Genomic DNA, 18445 nt, shown 5'->3' on the forward strand with positions numbered 1-18445 from the left:
GAACATCCAGCTTTTTGACGAATTTCGAAACTGCTGGTCGGGGGCGCTGTGGGGGCAATGATTTAATCAAGGTTGAGAAAGCTTGTTGAGGATCGATCCCCTCCGGTGGAGCTTCCAGAGGGGCCATGAAGGGAGGCCGAAGGCCCAAACTCCTACGCAGTGGAAACCTAGGTTAGTCACGCGCAGCAGCGACTCATCGTTCACTTGTGTGAAAACTTGAAAATGTTTTTATTGTAACAAGTTACATAGTAATAAATACTTGCGTTTTAGTTTAAATATAGTTAAATTAAAGTTAAAAACTATGAAGATTTGGCAAAATGGAAGCTTATATAAATGCATGCAGAAACGTGAAATCAAAATTAGAAAAAAAAAGAGAGGTAAAATTGGAAAACAAGAAATTAAGAAAAATAGAATCTGGAACAAATTATGCAATTTGTAAAGCTTAAAGATTTTGATAACAAATCGTTACTTATTTTCCCTTTATAAATATACCCCATTTTATGATTTATTTATTTTTTTATATACAAATTTTGGTTTTTTTCATAAAATTTAAATTACTTAATATTAAAAGCTTACATAGTGCTTAGTTTATTATTATCTTAAACCTTTATAGTACTAGGTCCGACATCGATGAAGCAATTCATAAATGAATTTTATTGTTATTGTCCATTTCTATCTATGTTATGCTTTACACATGGTGCTTGCAACTTTTATTTTAATATCAATTTATTTTTTTTAAATTTGGGATTGTGATTATTGTTCAACATACTCATTATTTTTTCATATATATTTATTTATTTCAACAATTTGATGAACTAAAAAATTTAACATATTAATTAAAAAAAATATTTCTTTTATAATTTTTCATTTGCCCATGACTTTTACTCTGATTCACAAACTTTCACCGGACTAATGGTCCACTTTGGCCCATGAGTGCTTAAATTCTCTACTCACATACACACATTATTAATGTTTAATTATTGCTTAGAGAAGTTTTTGTACATAAGCAAAGACTAGATTTGTGAGACAATAAAACTTTGGCCCATGAGTGCTTGAATTTTCTACTCACATTACACACATTATTAATGTTTAATTATTGTTTAGAGAATGTCTTTGTACATAAGTAAAGACTAGATTTGTGAGCACTCTATTGTCGTGACATTAGAAAAGTGTATAATAAAATATTCACAACACAACAACTTACAGGTTCATAAAAAGATCTTAGAGAATCATAATCATGAAATTACTAAATACACTAATACTTTGGTAATTGAAACACTGATATAATTATCAACTAATCCATAAATGAATTTAAAATTAAATTATTAAAAAAATAGATTAGACATTAAATTAATATATTTTAATTAATGTTAGATCTAAGATTTTTGTGATCTATAATGTAGATATAAATTTTATATCTATATTTTAATTAAATAAATAAATAATTGTTTTAATAAAAATAAATTAATATTTTTTTTTATAAAATATTTTTTTTAATATTATGTTTCATACATATCTTACTTTGAAATTTAAATAATAAAAAAACAACTACAACATGCAACATAGTTATAATTTAGGTGTATTTTTAATGTAACGAGAGGTTAGTTACATGTCATTATTCTATTTCAACATGAGGAAAGCAAAAAACAGAGTTATTTTTAGTGCGATTTTTTGGACTTTTCTGTGCCAAAATCCGGCGGAAAAATTTGAAGTGAAATCTTGATTTGTGTTATTTACATTGGTTTTTTAACTGCATATTTGGATTCGGCACATTGAAAAACTCTTAGGACACTTTAATTGTGCAGGGATCACCGATCATGCTTGTAATTTCAATAAATTATTGCCGGATTTAGAGAAATTTCACTGGAAAAACCCACCTTAAAAACTTTCAAAAAATCGCACTAAAAACAACTCCGCAAAAAACACCCGATTCCTCTTTTACAAAAGTAGAGAAATATGAACGGTGAGATGGACTTTGGGTAATCGGTGAATGAAAATCTGAGTCGTCCTCTTTAAATGCAACTCAACTCAACGTAATTATATGCTTGATCTGATTCGAGGTATTCTTGTCCAATCCAGTTCGTACTAGTCTTTTTCTTGTCCAATCCAGTTGGGACGCAAACTCAAACTAGGTTAGCTTTTCCGCTTTTTAACTGTTGGGTGAACAATAAATCACTAGTGTTTGGATTTGGGAAGAACGACACTGAAACATTTAAGAAGAAAGAAGAAAGAAAGAAATTATTTTAACGTCCACGAGGCTAAAGATAGCCTATAGGACAAATTGCTTTTTCATTTGTTTGATGTATTCGGCTATTTTTTTGTGAAGCTTCACAATAAATGCTTCCAGTCTAGACAAACCCCTCGCTAAATAGATTATCCCCAGAGCTAGCTGCCAACATATCTGCATAACTTTACTTGTTGTCTTTAAAAGCCTCACATTCTAAAATTGGAATCTAAATGTGCAGATCTTATTTTCTTAAATATTCACATTCATATTATGTAATTTTCTCATCTTGGAATTTGAAATAGAATTTATGGCAAGAATTTACCGTAGTAATTAATTTGAAACAAAATTTATAAAAAGATTGTACAGTGATAATTAATGTTACAGTATTTTCAAGTCAATTCTGCTATCACTACATAATAAGAAGTAAAATATTTGAACCAATAATATTTGAGATAAATAAGTTTGAATTTGATTTAAAAATATTTCATAAAGACTTCAATTTTTTTTAGTTAAAATTTTTTTAACAACAATTCAATGAAAGCGGCATTTATAATAAATGAGTGAACGAGAAAAAAAAACACGAAGATCGAACTCAGAAAGCATTTCTTAATATATATCTAAGTTAAATATTTTAGATAAAACCTAATTTCAACGATGTCTAATACAAAAATCTGATATTAACAACATGGTCTTTTCAACAATGTCTAGCACAAAAATATGATATTAACAACATGGACTATATTAAATTAAATATTTTAGATAAAACCTAATTTCAACGATGTCTAATACAAAAATCTGATATTAACAACATGGTCTTTTCAACAATGTCTAGCACAAAAATATGATATTAACAACATGGACTTGCGTTTAAATGAAACATAAAGGAAGTGTGGGAAAGATGTATAAGTGTAAGGTAAGAAAGTAAACATTTTTACATGTTGGTTTAATATGTTAAATTTATACTAATGTGTTAAATTTATAATTATATTTAATATAGGAGAGATTCTATAATTATATTTAAATTTAATTAATAAGTAAATAAAATTTTTAGTACTTATAATATAACAATATTCTTTAAGTATGGTTATTTATGCTCATTTTATTATAGGTAGATATTATTAACTTGTAAATAGGTATTGTTACAATACCATGATTCATCAATACCACATGCCTAAAAACAATCTTTCATTTCACAATCAAAATATTTTATTTGAATTTAATTTTATATCTAAAAAAAAGATTATAATTATGAGATATAAATAGTAACTATAAATTAAGATCAATTTTACTATATAAATTAAAATAATAATTTTGTAACCAACTTTAAATTTCGTTAATAAGCATATAAAAGCTTTATATTTACAATATAACAAGATTTTTAACCATCAATATTCACTTCTATTTTACCATGGATATTATTAATTTGTAAATAGGCTTTGTTACAATATCATGGGCCTATACCATGGCTCATTCATACCACATGCCCAAAAACCATCTCTCATTTCACAATAAAAATATTTTATATTTTTTGTTTTGTTTCAATTTAATTTTATTGCATTTTTTGACCAAAAGACACTTTCCAGCTATGGAAGATGTTGCAATGTCCTATTATGTTATATTATCTAAACATTTTGACTCAGTCAAATTACATAAAAATAAAAAGTAAGACGTACAGTAAAATTACATTAAAAATAAAATATAATAAAAATATAAAATTGTTAATTACAATTATTAATAATTAATAATTAAACTGGTATAAATTCACGTTAAATCCAAATCCAATTTGTATTAAAGAAATCATAAAGTTTGGGGTGGCAGGAGGGGGAGGAATTCTCATTAATCCCGAAGGAATCATTGAATATATATATATGCTTGGGGGCTTGGATGGAAGACCAACAACCAAGCATAAACATATGGCTTGTTCCTGGGCCTCACGCTAGCTCAAAAGAAGGGGATAAAAACAATATAGGTTTTAGGAGATTTCATGATTATTATTAGGCATATGATCCCAGGGGCTGATCCCCTCCTTTGAATTGGTGTCTTTCTTCCATATTCTTGGAGGAAATAACCAAGAAGCTGACAAACAAGCTAACCTACATGCTAGTTGAGAGAAGAAAGATGCATTGTGAATGAGGTCGTGAGCATGACTAACATCCCATAAGTGTGTTGATGAGATACAAATTTTGGATTGTGGAGGTTGCTCGAAGCCTTGCAAGGAAATTAACAAAATTTGGAATTGGAGATAGTGTTTTCAAATTTCTTAGGGTAGATATTAGGCCCCTCCACCCTCCCCTTAGCCCTCCCCCTTTCTTTTCCATCCCCTCCCCTTCCCTTCGCCTCCCCTCCTCCCATATTTATCCCTCTCTTCCCTTCCCTGAGCCACTCTCCTCTCATTTTCCCCATCGCTCCCCTCTCCCATCTGGTCCCGCCTCCCCTCCTCCTTGCCATGTTCTCCAACCCTACCCACCTCATCCCCATATCCCTTGGGCCCTGTCGCATCATTTCATGCGAGCCCTGACTTCTCACGGAGCCTCGTGGCAGAAGCGTCCTCTGCTTACATCTGTGACATGTCGGTGTTTGTCACCATGGTACTACACTTGTTCATGAAAGAGACCTTTGCGTGTGTATTCAGTTCCCACGCCCTAGTTCAAGGTGCAAAGGACGACGCACCTCCTCAGGAGATTGCAGGATTATGGGGATTTTGGAGAAAAAATTAATTTCGGTGCACAGAGTAGCCATGTTCGCTCATGGGAGGATGCTTAGGATGGGAAGGATGGACCAGGAGCATTGTTGGGATTTAATGATGGACGACTAGGAAATAATGAATGCTCATCGGGATCTTCGTTGCATCAGCTTCTTCGCATAGTACAACATCACCGTACATTCTTATAGCTGCTATAAAAGGAATAACAATATGTTCAGTTTTTATGGTTTAAGGTTATGTTTTTCTCAGGTGGCCTCTGCGAAGGCCTGATGGTTGAAGTTGAGGTCCCTATGTTTCAATTGTTGGGTTTGGGTCAATGGGATGAAACTCAAGGAGTCAGAGCTTCCTGAGATTTTGAGTGGGAAGCTTCAGGGGGCTGTGGGTCTGAGTGTTGTTATTGGGTTGGGTGTCATTATTTCATTGAATTGGGAGGAGGTTTGGGTCCAGAACCTTGGGGAACAATTGAGAGTCAACTCATGGAGGGAAGTCTGTTGGAGCACGAATATTGGTGAGAAGGATTAGAATCCTCGGGTATATGAGGGTGTCTTGGGTCAGATCCCTGGGGCTTGGTTGGAGGCCAATGAGGTGGAAAGGGTCAAGCGCACCCTGGAATTGAGTGGGAGTGACAGAAGGTTCTGGGACATTTTGGGTAGTCTGAAAATGGATTCGAGTGTGCAGAGTGCAGAGGATAGTTCCTGGTCGGGCTCTTGGGGCAGTCGTAGGTTGAGGGTGGGAATTTCTTTGGCGGGTAGGAGAAATCAGCCACCCTGCATCAACTGTGTGCAAGACCACTTAGATTTAAGGGATGGCCTGGTTGAGTTGCAGGGCAGCATGTATCAACATTAACAAGAGAACTTGACGATGCAGGAGAGACAACTGGAAAAGAGGGAGTGTATTCAACAACTGGAAGATGAAGTTGATGCACTGCGGCAACAAATTGAGCAGCTAAAGCTCAAAGTGGATGAGAGCAACAAGGAAAATGAGGAGGACTCTACTGAGTTGGACCTGAACAAAGGCACCAAAGAAGTCTCCACTGGCCTGGACCTTAACAATCCAACGCCAATGGATATTTAGTTTTTATAAGTTTTTTCTCACAGTTTCTAAATGACACAATGTAAATGTAAATATTTAATGCTTCAGTTTTTTCGAATTTATAGTTGTAGAAGCTCTGGAATGGGGAATTTTTGTGAGCAGAACAGAGATCACTTATACAATAGGTTTGCAGACCAAATGATATATCATCAGCCCTTTGAAGGCTTGAAAAAACTTTGTAAAATCCTAGTTTTGTTTGTAAACAAGCGCGCTATATTTATATAAAAAATCTACTCATTCTGGTTAAAAAAATAAATCATAAAGTTGTTGCTAAATTAGTGGAAAAAAAGGAAAGAGAAGAGGCTCTCTTAATGACTTTTGAATTACACCATCATGTAGTGTTATCATCCACTCATTAATAAAATTATCAAAAATATTTTTTTTAGAAACCAACCTAGATCCATATTAAATCCTGATCTATCAAGCTCGATCAAATCTCTCAAGGTGTAAATCTCTTTTTTGAATGCAAAACTTGAGAAAAAATTATACCTCGAGAGATTTGACATTTCTAGGAACTTGATAAATTTGAATTTAATATGAATCTAGACTAGTATATAATCTGATGCAAAACATTTTCATAATATAAACTTATACATGACAATGTATATATATATATATATATAATAATTATAAATCTGTTTTGTTTTGTCTATAAAAACCCACAAAAATAATAGAAAGTTTTATAAATTTAAACAATAGAAACATTAGAATGGACATGAAAGATAATAAATAAAAAAATCTAACTAAGATTAATATATAACTTTTAATTAATTATTACACCATTTTCTAGGAAATCTTATTTTCGAAATATTTATCAATTAATTAAAATTTTAAATATAACCAATTAAACATATTTGTTCAAAGCATTAACACAAAGTATTATCCAGAAAAGATAATTATTTTGAAAATGTCTCCTTTGTAAATGAGCGAGAAGGAAACATAGAGCTGAACTCAGAGACATCTCTTAATATATATTTAAACTGCAATTTTTCATTAAAACCTATTTTCAACTATGGCTAATACAAAACATGATATTAACAACATGGCTTCCACTAGGTTAGAGAAGTGAAACGCAAAGGTTGCACCCAACCAACATTGCTTGCTTTATATATATATAAATATTTGTATCAAACATGTTTTTAATTCTATTTGATGCAAAACATTTTTACGATGGACACGTGTATGACCAACTAAATCATAATGGATATTTTTTTTTTTAATTATCTATCAGTATACTTCTATATAGGATAGGAAAAAAATTGTGAATCTTTAGGAAATATTTTGCAAATGTAAGCAAAAAGAACATCATAATAGATAGTGTAAGCAAAAAGAACATCGCAATAGATATGATACATAACAAACTAATGAAGTATCTCCTGTTCAGCATTCGTGCTAGGGTTCCTGCGCCCCTGTCGCCCTTGGGGCTGCCGTGCCCAGGCTCTAGCTCTGCTACGCCCAGCCATGACGTCCTCTGGGGGTTTGGATCCTCCCCTGGACCCTCCCCTGCCCCCACCCCCGGAGGTTATTGCTTTCAAAGCTATGATTGCCTCGTGTAGCAAGCGCCCACCTTCAGCTAGTCAACGAAAGTTCGTCAAGAAGATGGAAACCATTCCCTCGGTAACCCTTCCCGAAGAAGAAACCTGCAAAGCCGCTTTGAATCTTGCTGAGAGAGGTCTCATAGGCCAGTTCACGGGCCTCTGGCCCTCTCCCAAGTCGGTGGAGGAGTGGACTCAAAGGAATTGGACGCCGTTAACTAAAGAAGGAATAAAAAGCTACTTCGTTGGCAAAGGTTTTTTTGTTTTCGTCTTCGAAAGTGCAGAGGATAGAAGCTTAATCTTCAGGAACGGACCTTATTTTATGGGCCCGCAAGGTCTATATCTTAACAAATGGTCGCCAGACTTCGACCCAGCTCAGGATGTCCCATCTGCTGTACCGGTGTGGGTGCGGCTTCCCCATCTTCCCCTCCACTGCTGGAATCAAAAGTCTCTTCAGATCATCGGCAACGGCTTAGGAAAATACATAGATCAAGCTGCAAGAAAAGATCAATACTCATGTGCTCGCATCTGTGTCGAAGTAGATCTGGAGGAGGGTTTGCCGGAAGCCATCAAACTTACAGTCGCAGGATGGACGCATGTCCAAGAGCTGGACTATGAACAACTCCCTTTCAAATGTAGACACTGCCATGGCTACGGGCACTTCGCCAAACATTGCAAGAAAAAGGCGGAAGAACAACCAGACAAACAAAATGGCGAGCAATGGACCCTAATACAAAAAACCACCAATCACAAAAAAGGCAACGAGAAAGGCACTTTGAAAGAGGTACCAAGCAGCTCCAACCCCACCCAAGAAAAGAACACAAATGGCAAAGAAAGTAGTCAGAGCAAGCCAGCTACAATAGTCTCGGAAAATTTGGATCAGACTGGACCTCCTATCACTAACAAAGAAGATGGGGAAACAACTCATCTGGAAGCCTCCCAAGGAAGCCCTTCCAATCCCTCATACGCAGATGTCACAAGGAAAAAACCGGTTGATAGTTTTGGCTCCTCGGAGGATGAAACCTACAAGCAGCCCACAAAAAAAGTCGGCAGGAAATCCCTTAGAGAAGTAAGGGAAGAGGAGGCTGAAAGGCTCAAAACCCAAGGAAGCCAGCCCACAATAGAGATGTCTATTGGGAGAAACACCAGGACCAGGCCCCCTAAGGGAGGCTCCCACCCCACCCCTGGTAAATAATGCGTCTCGTCTCTTGGAACTGTAGAGGTCTGGGTAACCCCTCGAAAGCAGAAGCGGTCAAGGATCTTCTCAAAATAGAACCCTCAGATATTCTCATGCTCCAAGAGACTAAGATAGAGGGGAAAGCCCTTCTAGACATCAGCAAGACGAAATGGAAGAAAAGCGTAGGAAGAGTAGTCAGCTCAAGAGGCTCATCTGGAGGGCTTGCAACTCTTTGGACAGAAGATCTCTTCCAGTTGAACAAATCCCACGAGACCCAGCACTGGATCTACACGAAACTAACGCATTATACAAGTAAGTTGATCATCTCCCTCTTCAATCTTTATGTACCTGTTCTGCACTCAGAAAAGAGAGACTGTTGGAACTCCCTCTTCGAATTCCTAGAGCAGCATTCCCCAAGCAACATCATTCTTGCTGGGGATTTAAATATTGTTTTAAAATCCAAAGAAAAAAGGGGAGGAATCAACAGCAGAGACCCCATGCTCCCCCTGTTGGAAGACCTCATTCAGCAGTGGGATCTTCTAGATTTCATACCGGCCAAAGGGCTCTACACATGGTCCAACAACAGAGTGGGAGAGGATCATATTTCTGCCCGTCTGGACCGATTTCTGGTCCAAGGCGCTCTGGTGATGAACAAGAAGATAATCACCACCAAAATTCTTACCAAATTGAGCTTAGATCACAAACCAGTTCAGCTCATTCTAGAAGATGAAGAAGATCTGGGTCCAATCCCCTTTCGATTTAGCCCTCTCTGGATCGAAAGGGATGGTTTCATCGATATAGTGAAAACAGCATGGGCCAAATCCTTCTCAGGGTCCTCTAGTTATGTGTGGGAACAAAAGCTCAAAGCCACAAAGCAAGCCCTGAAGGATTGGATAAGGAAACCTGCCCCAAATCCAACCAGCCAAAGAAAAGAAATAGTGCAGTCATTAGAGGCACTACAAGTCGAAATGGAAAGCAAAGATATGACACCAACGCTGCTTGACAAAGAAGTAAAAATTCAATGTTCATCATTTCGATCTTTCCGAATGGAGGAAGACTACTAGAGAATCAAATCTCGAAGTTTGTGGCTGAAGGCTGGTGACCGGAATACCTCCTTCTTCCATCACCAATATCGAGCAAGACTCTCCAGAAATCATATCTCTGAATAACAACAGCAGAGGGGCAGATCTGTAAAGGGTTCATCCATATAAAAGAGGCAGTTGAAAGTCATTTCAGACATCTCTACACCGCAGGAAATAAAGGCAATGAGAAAACTTCTGATCTCCTCTCCAACATTCCTCTCCTGGTCAGCCCTGAAGACAATTCCGCACTCATTAACCCTATCACTGAAGAAGAAATCATTAAAGTTATCTGGTCTATGGACTCGGATAAGGCTCCTGGGCCCGATGGATTCACCATACACTTCTATAAGACGTGCTGGGACATCATCAAAGCGGATCTCTTAAAGATGATAAAAGGATTCATGAAAAAAGCCAAGGTAGGAGGAGGAACTAATTCCACCTACCTCGCCCTTATTCCTAAAGAAACCAATCCCGAAACCTTCGCAAGATTCAGGCCTATATCGCTTTGTAACGCCTCTTACAAAATTCTGGCAAAGCTTCTAGCAAACAGGATTAAGCCCCTGCTAAACAGGCTGATCTCTAGCAATTAAGGTGGCTTCATAGAAGGCAGGCACATCTTGGATAATGGCATCCAAGTTCAGGAGACAATTCACTCAAGCAATCAGCGAAAAGAAAAAGGGATGCTGATAAAACTTGACATGGCTAATGCTTTTGACCGAGTCAATCGCTCCTTCCTTTACAAAGTCCTCCATTCCTTTGGCTTCTCCTCCCATTTTTTCAATCTTATCATTGCCTGTACTGACAACCCCTGGATTGCCCCTCTTGTCAACGGTTTCCCTACTCCCTTTTTCCAAGCCCAGAGAGGCCTCAGGCAGGGATGCCCGCTCTCTCCCTTCCTGTATATCCTGATGGCGGATTCCCTCAGTAGAAAGCTATCAGCCGAAAAAGTTGCAGGCTCCCTTCCTGGCCTCAAACCTTCCAATTGCTCTCCAGCTCTGAACCATGCTCTATTTGCGGATGACTCTCTCCTCCTTGGAGGTGCCTCTGTTAGAATTGCCAAAGCCTTTGATGTTGTCCTTAAATGCTACTGCAGGGTTTCGGGAGCTTCAATCAATGAAAGAAAAAGTGAAGTCTATGGCTGGAACATTGAGCAGCATGAGCTCACAAGTATCTCTAATCTTCTTGGCTTCAACAGTCATGCCCATTGGGAGAAGATAAAATATCTCGGCCTTCCCATCACAAATGGTTTCAATAAGAGGTCGTTGTGGTCCGAAATTATTAGCAAAATTAAATAAAAAATTACAGCCTGGGGAGGATACTGGCTCACAAAAGGAGGCAAGGTTATCCTGATCAAGTCTGTGTTATCTGCATTCCCAATTTACCAAGCAACCTTCCTATTCGCCCCAAAAAGTGTGACGGATCAAATCTCCAAAATTCTCCGAGACTTCCTCTGGCAGGGGGGGAATGGAAATCAACATAAAATTCATTTAGTGAAATGGGACCTGGTCAAACATTCAATCCCTAAGGGAGGTCTGCAAATCCGCGACCCTGCTCTTGTCAGCCTGGCGATGGGAGGAAAAATCCTGTGGAACCTATTCAAGGATCCCAAGCAACCTGTCTGTGAAACGCTGAAATCGAAGTACGCCCACAAGGTGCCGCTCAGAAATCTGTAGGCAAGTCAAACAATCAACAGCACACAAGTTTGGAAACTATGTAGCAAAAGCCTGAATTTCTTCAAAGGCAAGGCGTACAAGATTCCATGTAACGACAAACAAACAAACCTGTGGTATGATGGAATAATGGACCGAGACCCTCTCTCGGAAGTTGAAGAAATCGCAGACTTAAAAAATTGGTTGGAATGCGTAGGGATTAACAACATCCACGATTTATCCAAATGGGATTGCCACGATGATTGGCAAGGATGGGATTTTTTTGGAGTCCCTGAACGTTTAAACCAGCAGAAGCTCACTCTCGAAGAATTGCTGGAAGAAGCGGCCCCAGTGAACAGAAAAATGAAGGACAGTTGGGGATGGGGGCAATCCGGAAGCTACACAACAGTAGCAGCTTATAACGCCCTCCAGCCCATTAGGAATAGCAGTAAAACACCGGATTTCTGGAAGAAAGTATGGGAACCGCTTGCTCTTCCTAAAGTAAATTTCTTCTTTTGGACGCTGGTCCATAACAAGCTGTTAACTGGAGACAACCTGATGAAAAAAAGCATAGCTGGGCTGCATAGATGTGAGCTGTGCAGAAGCAGCTTAGAAACAGCCAAGCACCTCTTCATGGAATGCAAGTTTGCTACAGAAGTGTGGGGACTCATTCTCCATGAGCTACAAATCATAGTCCCCCCATTTAACTCTGTTGCTGATCTATTTGACTCATGGAATCAATGCTATCCCAATAAAATACCTAGTAAATCCTTTTGGAGAAAAGTCTGGAATGCTATCCCCAAATTTGTGTGCTGGAAGATTTGGTTGGCCTGAAATGATCTGATATTCAACGAAAAGGTGCAAGCTCCCTTCTTGGTAGCAGTAAAGGCCAAATCCTTCCTCCTAGAGGTAGCCCAACAACAATATTTTTCAGAAGATCCTTTGCTTCTCCCTGAAGAAGAGAGGTGGCTGGGTCCCCTTGCCCCCCACCCTCGGAAGCAGCTATCATCCCCTCATTCAATGAATTCGGAATGGTGGCGAAAACAAAAAATAACTACGATATTCTTCGATGGAGCCTCCAAAGGCAACCCTGGGGCAGCAGGAGCTGGAGGGGTCATCTATGCCCCGGACGGATCAAGAAGGGACAACTTTTGCTGGGGCATCGGGCAGAAAACCAACAACAAAGCAGAGATCCTAAGCCTCCTCAAAGCTTGTCAAATAGCCAAAGACAGAGGTGACAAAGAATTCCAAGCTTTTGGAGACTCAGAGATCTTAATAAAAAAATTAAATACGGAAAAATTGTTCACCAATGCAAGCCTCAACAAAACTCTGCGCAGATTAAAGAGGGTCCTGCTAGACTTCGACTCCCACAAATTCCTCCATATCCTCAGAAACTTGAACAGTGAAGCAGATCTTATGGCGAACAAAGGTTGCACACTTGGGAAAGGACAACTTCTCATAAATGGCGATAGCTCATTCCAACTCTGTAACCCATGAGGAAGCTGCAACTTGTAATATCGCAAGAAACAGAAATAGATGCAATGTAATGATAGCTTCCATGGCGTAAGTCCAATCTTTTTCTCCAAATAAATAAAAACATACCCGTTACAGTTTCAAAAAAAAACAAAAAAAACAAACAAAAAAATGAAGTAATAAAGATTAGTTAAATTTTTATAAGGTATTCAAAATTTTTATATTACAAATTAATATTATATAAATATAAGAAGTTATGTTTTAAGAGAGTTAATTTATTTTGGATATATAATGTCATGGTTGAGTGAATATCTCAACCACACATCAATTTAGGAAGTTAACTAGTTGGAGAAAATCTCTCAACAAACTCTTAAACACTAGGGACAAACTCCTATACTTAGAAAACACAACAATGAAGACATGTGGGAATTATATTTTCCAAACCCCCCTTAATGACTACTTGCAACAAATTCTGAATGTGGTGTTGGTATTTACAAATATGATTAAAATGAATATGTCGACTCCCATATAAAGGAACAACCATCTACCAAAATGTATGAATACCAACTGCTGCCATTGCTAGTCTACTAGGATGTCCTTGTTCAATCGACCTACATACATGTACCTATACTTGTAAGTCCCCTCCATCATTTTCGTTTCGAAATCTTCTAGGCTAGACTACTAACTCCATCAAGTTGTCTCTTAACCCTCGTAAATGTGTAGTTGGCAAGTTGGATTCCCGAGTTCTACTCTTGAACTCCCGAATCACAGATCTCCCAAATTCAATTACTGAATAGCATTCCAAGCTATTGCATAACCTCACGAGAAGAGCACTCCCACATCTTCAACAAATGAGAGATCCTTCCATATATCCACAACTGCCAAACTATCTAGATAACCATCCATGTTGAACTTTTACCTACACTTGATTCCTTCTATAAATCCCTTCAGATCATTAAACCAATTTTTTGATCTCTTTCACATAGAATAATATGTACCAAAGTAATATCTAACATAATTAAAAGCTTATCTAACAAAAAAAATGTCCATACAATTTTATTATACTTCCTTCTCAAGCAACATAAAAATTGAACAGGCCAGAGAGAACTTATTAATCCGAGCAAACAAATAGAGTGTTGTCGCAAGGAGCTAATGAGAACGACTATGCCTCCACTCTTCTTCCAAGGTTAACAAAAATAGTTCCAACGTGGCCTCTCACACCATACACGCTGACTACTGTTCATTGTTGAATTTCGTTAAAATAAAATAACTTATCCAAATACTACAAACACTATGGTCGGTGCCTCTGAACCAATCTCACCGTATCAATTCAAAACGTAGCCTCCCTGCTATTACTCAAATCAATTATGCAAAATGCATGTGACAATAACAAATGCGAGAGTAGGTGCTCAAATCTTGTGATCCTTGACGATCTTCCACAATTCCACACCTAAGTTTTCTACAGGTAGTAGAAGCACCACACACAATCCACGCTTAGAATACACTAGAATGAGCCCACAAGCTTTCCAATCAAGCAATATTTGGACTCTACGAGTGAATTCTTAAAAACATTGTTAGAGTCCTATAGTGATAGGATTCATAATTTTGATTGGCTGAGGTTAAGTCTTGTAATATTGTACATACCTTTGCTTTCTGCAAATTTTTTCCATATTAAAATTAAAAAAATGTAAAGAGGGTATGTCCTAAAATAAATATCAAAGGACAAGAAAAATAATAAAAGATAATAAAAAAAACGAAAAAATATGAACCCTAAACAAAAAACAGATCATGAAAGTGTGCAAGTCCAAGTGCCACTACTTTTTACTTTATTATCTTGACTACTTCATGCTTTGAATTTCATGTTTATAGCTAGAGAATAAAGATATAGCCAAACAGTTTAATCTTGGCAGATTAGTAGATAGGTAGAGAAGTAAAAGGAGCTCATCAGTTTAATCTAAGCCCTTGGAAGATAAGGTTAGAAGTAGATATTTTGTTTCATAAAGGAAAAAGGAAAGAAAAGGGTTTGCTAGCTTAAGTGCACCCAACAAAGTGAAGAAAAAATGTTAGGGTAAGTAAAAGGGTAAGTAGAAGAAAGGTTGCAGAAATACAAGCTATTTGAGGCATAAGCACATCTATCATGTTTAATCATGTGTTTTAGTGTGCAGGAGCAATTGTGAAAGAAAAAGGATGCTCATAAGCTGATTTGCCTAACTCCCCCCCATTGCATTTCATCCCCCACTATATACTTACTAATTTCCCTTTACCCCTTCATGGCTTGTGAAGACACCATTTCCTTTCATTTTGATTCCTACCCCTTGCTTTCACACATTCCTAGCCAATTTACCTTCTAAATTCATCCCCTTTTCCATAAATCCCTTTCCCCTAATGTGAACCCTTTTCCCCTTGCAAAAATAAATTTTCCTTTGATTAATTCCCTTAAAACCCCAAAAAACCCACTAAACCTCTTATCTTAACTATAACCCCCCCCCGCATTACTTTATTAATCCAGAAAATTTGTTGACACCTAATCCTTGTGATTGGGTAAATATTTGTAAATAAATAAATATGAAATGTGAACAGTCATCGGGAGATGAACTGAACAGTCTCTCCGTCATGTATATAATAGTCCTACCTGATTAAATGAAAAGATGAATCAATTTTCTGCCTAGTGGAGTTACTGCCTGGCCTGACATGGTATCAGAGCCAACCCTTTTTTTAGTTTTTGTGTCCCTTGTAACTCCCTGTCTGCTCTCCATATAGCTAAGTAGCTCCTCCATAAAATTAGCTGCTCCTGACATGGTAGCTACCCCATTATCCATACTGTCCTCCACTATTCAGCGCTGTCCATCCTGTCTGACTGTCCAAACATTTCAAAAAAAAAGAAAAAGGAGAGGACGCTGCCCTGACAAGCACTGTCCTGTGCGTTAAAGTTTTTGAAATGTCCTGACTTGCGCCTGCCGCTTCCATTGCATGAATTGATTCCTATTCGGATTACTTGCTCTCCCTCTGATACCAGGAGCAGTGTTAACCTTAGGTCCTGCGCTGGAGTGTCAGGCCCGTTTTGCTTTGGAATTGAGAGCTGTGAACCTGACATGGTAAAAGAGGCAGCCGTTGACACCACGTTGTCCCCCCTGTTGTAATACTCTTTAGGAATATACTCAGCGACTGAAAATTTTCCTTTCCTGAGAGATACCAAGGGCAAGAGCAGTTTTGTCGGTTCCAGAAGGACTTGCGAGAAGAAGGGCACGGCCAGCCATCTTCTTCTGGCGAATCATATCGACCACCAACCCCGCTGCTTCCCGAGCTTCTTGCTGCCCGACAAAACCCGCTACTTGAGGCAAAGCTCTGCCATCTTCCCTGAGGCCGAGGCCTTTGATGTGCGTGTGCGTTAAAATCCGCTGCGCCACTTTGATACCAGGAGCAGTGCAGTGAGAAGACTGTGTGCCGGAAATTTCCAGAGTGCAACGAAGCCAACCATTTGAGCACTAACAAATGCCATGAACCATGACCTCGTTCTAGTGGCGGAATGCATCTCTGCTCTAATCTAATATTCGAGTTCCAAAAAAAAAATATCGGAAATCTTGCAATTAAGTTCTGTAATTCGAGAACTCTGAATTGGTTGAAGATGTCGGTAGTTTGGAGATGCCAGAGGAGCACAAACCAGAGATACTAATGTTCAAATTGATTGTTTAGGGCACAAAAAGTGTCAGGCACGAAAGCTAGAAGCATCCATTGACAGCCGAGTTCAGTGCTGATAAGAAACTTCTAGATGCTTTGATACCAAGGAGCAAACAACTAGATATGCGTGTGGAATACAGTTTTGATTCTCAGATTTGTGAAAAACTTATGCATAGTATGTCAATTTCTTTCCCGCTGCTGCTCATATAAAGAAGAAGAAAATTTCTTAAAAAGGAGATTGTTGTCTGTAAATTGGTTTAGCAGTGTAGTTGTTCTACTCAGTAAGATGTAAGTTTGGAGTTCATGTTTGAGTTTGGAGTTTTTGAAACTATTAGAAGGCGAATGTACGCTGCTGCCATACTTTGAAAAACGCTAGTATTGACTAACTAGGTTGCGTCTTTTCAAAAAAAAAAAGAAGTCTTTTTATCTGATCAATCTGTTGTCCGAACTTTAAAAGAAGCCATGACTCATTCCTACATCGCAGTTTTGAATGGATGAAGTTGTATGAAATGATGGCATTAGGGCTTATGTTGTTTGTTGATAACATGACATATATTGCATGATTGCACTTGATTCCATTTTTTGGAAAGTCATAGGAATACTGTAATTATTTTTGGACTCAGTTCAAATTTTATAATGGAGAAGTTTGTTGAAAAAGTGAAGGGTTTGGAAAAGAAGACAACTCTTCTTGCACACAGAGAGGATAATCTTGCTCAAGATTCTTCCAGAGCAAGAGGTAGAAGAGATTTCAGAGGCGGGGGGGTAGACACTCTCAAGGAGAAAAGGCAGATCTGCACTGCATTCGCTACAAAAGAAATAGATCACATGATGCCTCTACATGCAAGCTACCATGGGACAAAATTGAGCAGAAAAGAAACCAACATAAAGGTAAAGCTGATGATACAGACAAAGGTAAAACACCTGAATCTTCTCATTATGTTGAGGCACAATGTAACATTGGAGTAAATGAAGATTTGTTTAATGCTTCAGTTGCTTCATGGAAAAATGATTGGTTGCTTGATTTAGGCGCAACCTGCCACATGACTCATAGAAAAGATTTTTTTGAAGATTTGACTGACAATGTTGATGGAGCAGTATACTTTGCAGATCAATCAAAAATCAAGCCATCAGGGCTTGGCACAATCAGGCTTAAACTGCCTGGTATTCCAGACTTTCTTCTGGATCATGTTCTATATCTCCCACAACTCAAGAGAAACTTGTTGTCCTTGGTCCACATCTGCCAGCAAGGTCACTCCATTCATATGTTTGATGGCAAGCTTGAGGTAAGAAAAGCATCTGACCACTCACTTGTCATGAGGGGAATAGAAGAAGAAAGGCTTCTCAAACTGCAAGGAACCTCTGCTCATGCACAACATTTCTCATATATTTCTCATCATGAAGAAGGTACACTTCCATCAAGTTTATTATGGCATGCTAGATTTGGACATTTAAACTATGACAGTCTCCGCTTATTGAAGAAAAATGGTGTTGCTGATTTGCCTACAATTCCTAGGAAACTTAAGCAATGTGATGCTTGCATTCTAGGAAAGCATAGCAAACAATCTTTTCATGATTCACATTCAAGAGCACATAGGAAGCTTGAACTAATTCATTCAGATTTATGTGGTCCAATGCCTGTTCCTTTTGCAAATGGAAATAAATATATCATGACATTTATTGATGACTACACCAAAATGTGTTGGGTTTATTTATTGAAGAACAAATTTGATGCTTTTCAAACATTTCAAGAATTTTCATAAATGGATTGAAAATGATGCACAATCTCATATTGGGTCTATTCGCACTGATAATGGAAAAGAATACACAT

General features: G+C 37.8%; 1 protein-coding gene across 1 annotated transcript; it reads left to right on the forward strand.

Moving 5' to 3' along the window:
• Positions 1 to 8752: 8752 nt before the first annotated feature.
• Positions 8753 to 9799, forward strand: LOC149219993 (uncharacterized). Its single transcript, XM_089386969.1, has one exon. It carries the CDS (start codon positions 8753 to 8755, stop codon positions 9797 to 9799), a length of 1047 nt encoding a protein of 348 aa, XP_089243095.1.
• The last annotated feature ends 8646 nt before the right edge of the window (positions 9800 to 18445 follow it).

This window comes from Pinus tabuliformis, chromosome Q (genome assembly GCF_031772625.1).
Source record: "Pinus tabuliformis cultivar Carrire ecotype Pingquan chromosome Q, CPIR1, whole genome shotgun sequence".
Lineage (NCBI taxonomy): Eukaryota > Viridiplantae > Streptophyta > Pinopsida > Pinales > Pinaceae > Pinus > Pinus tabuliformis.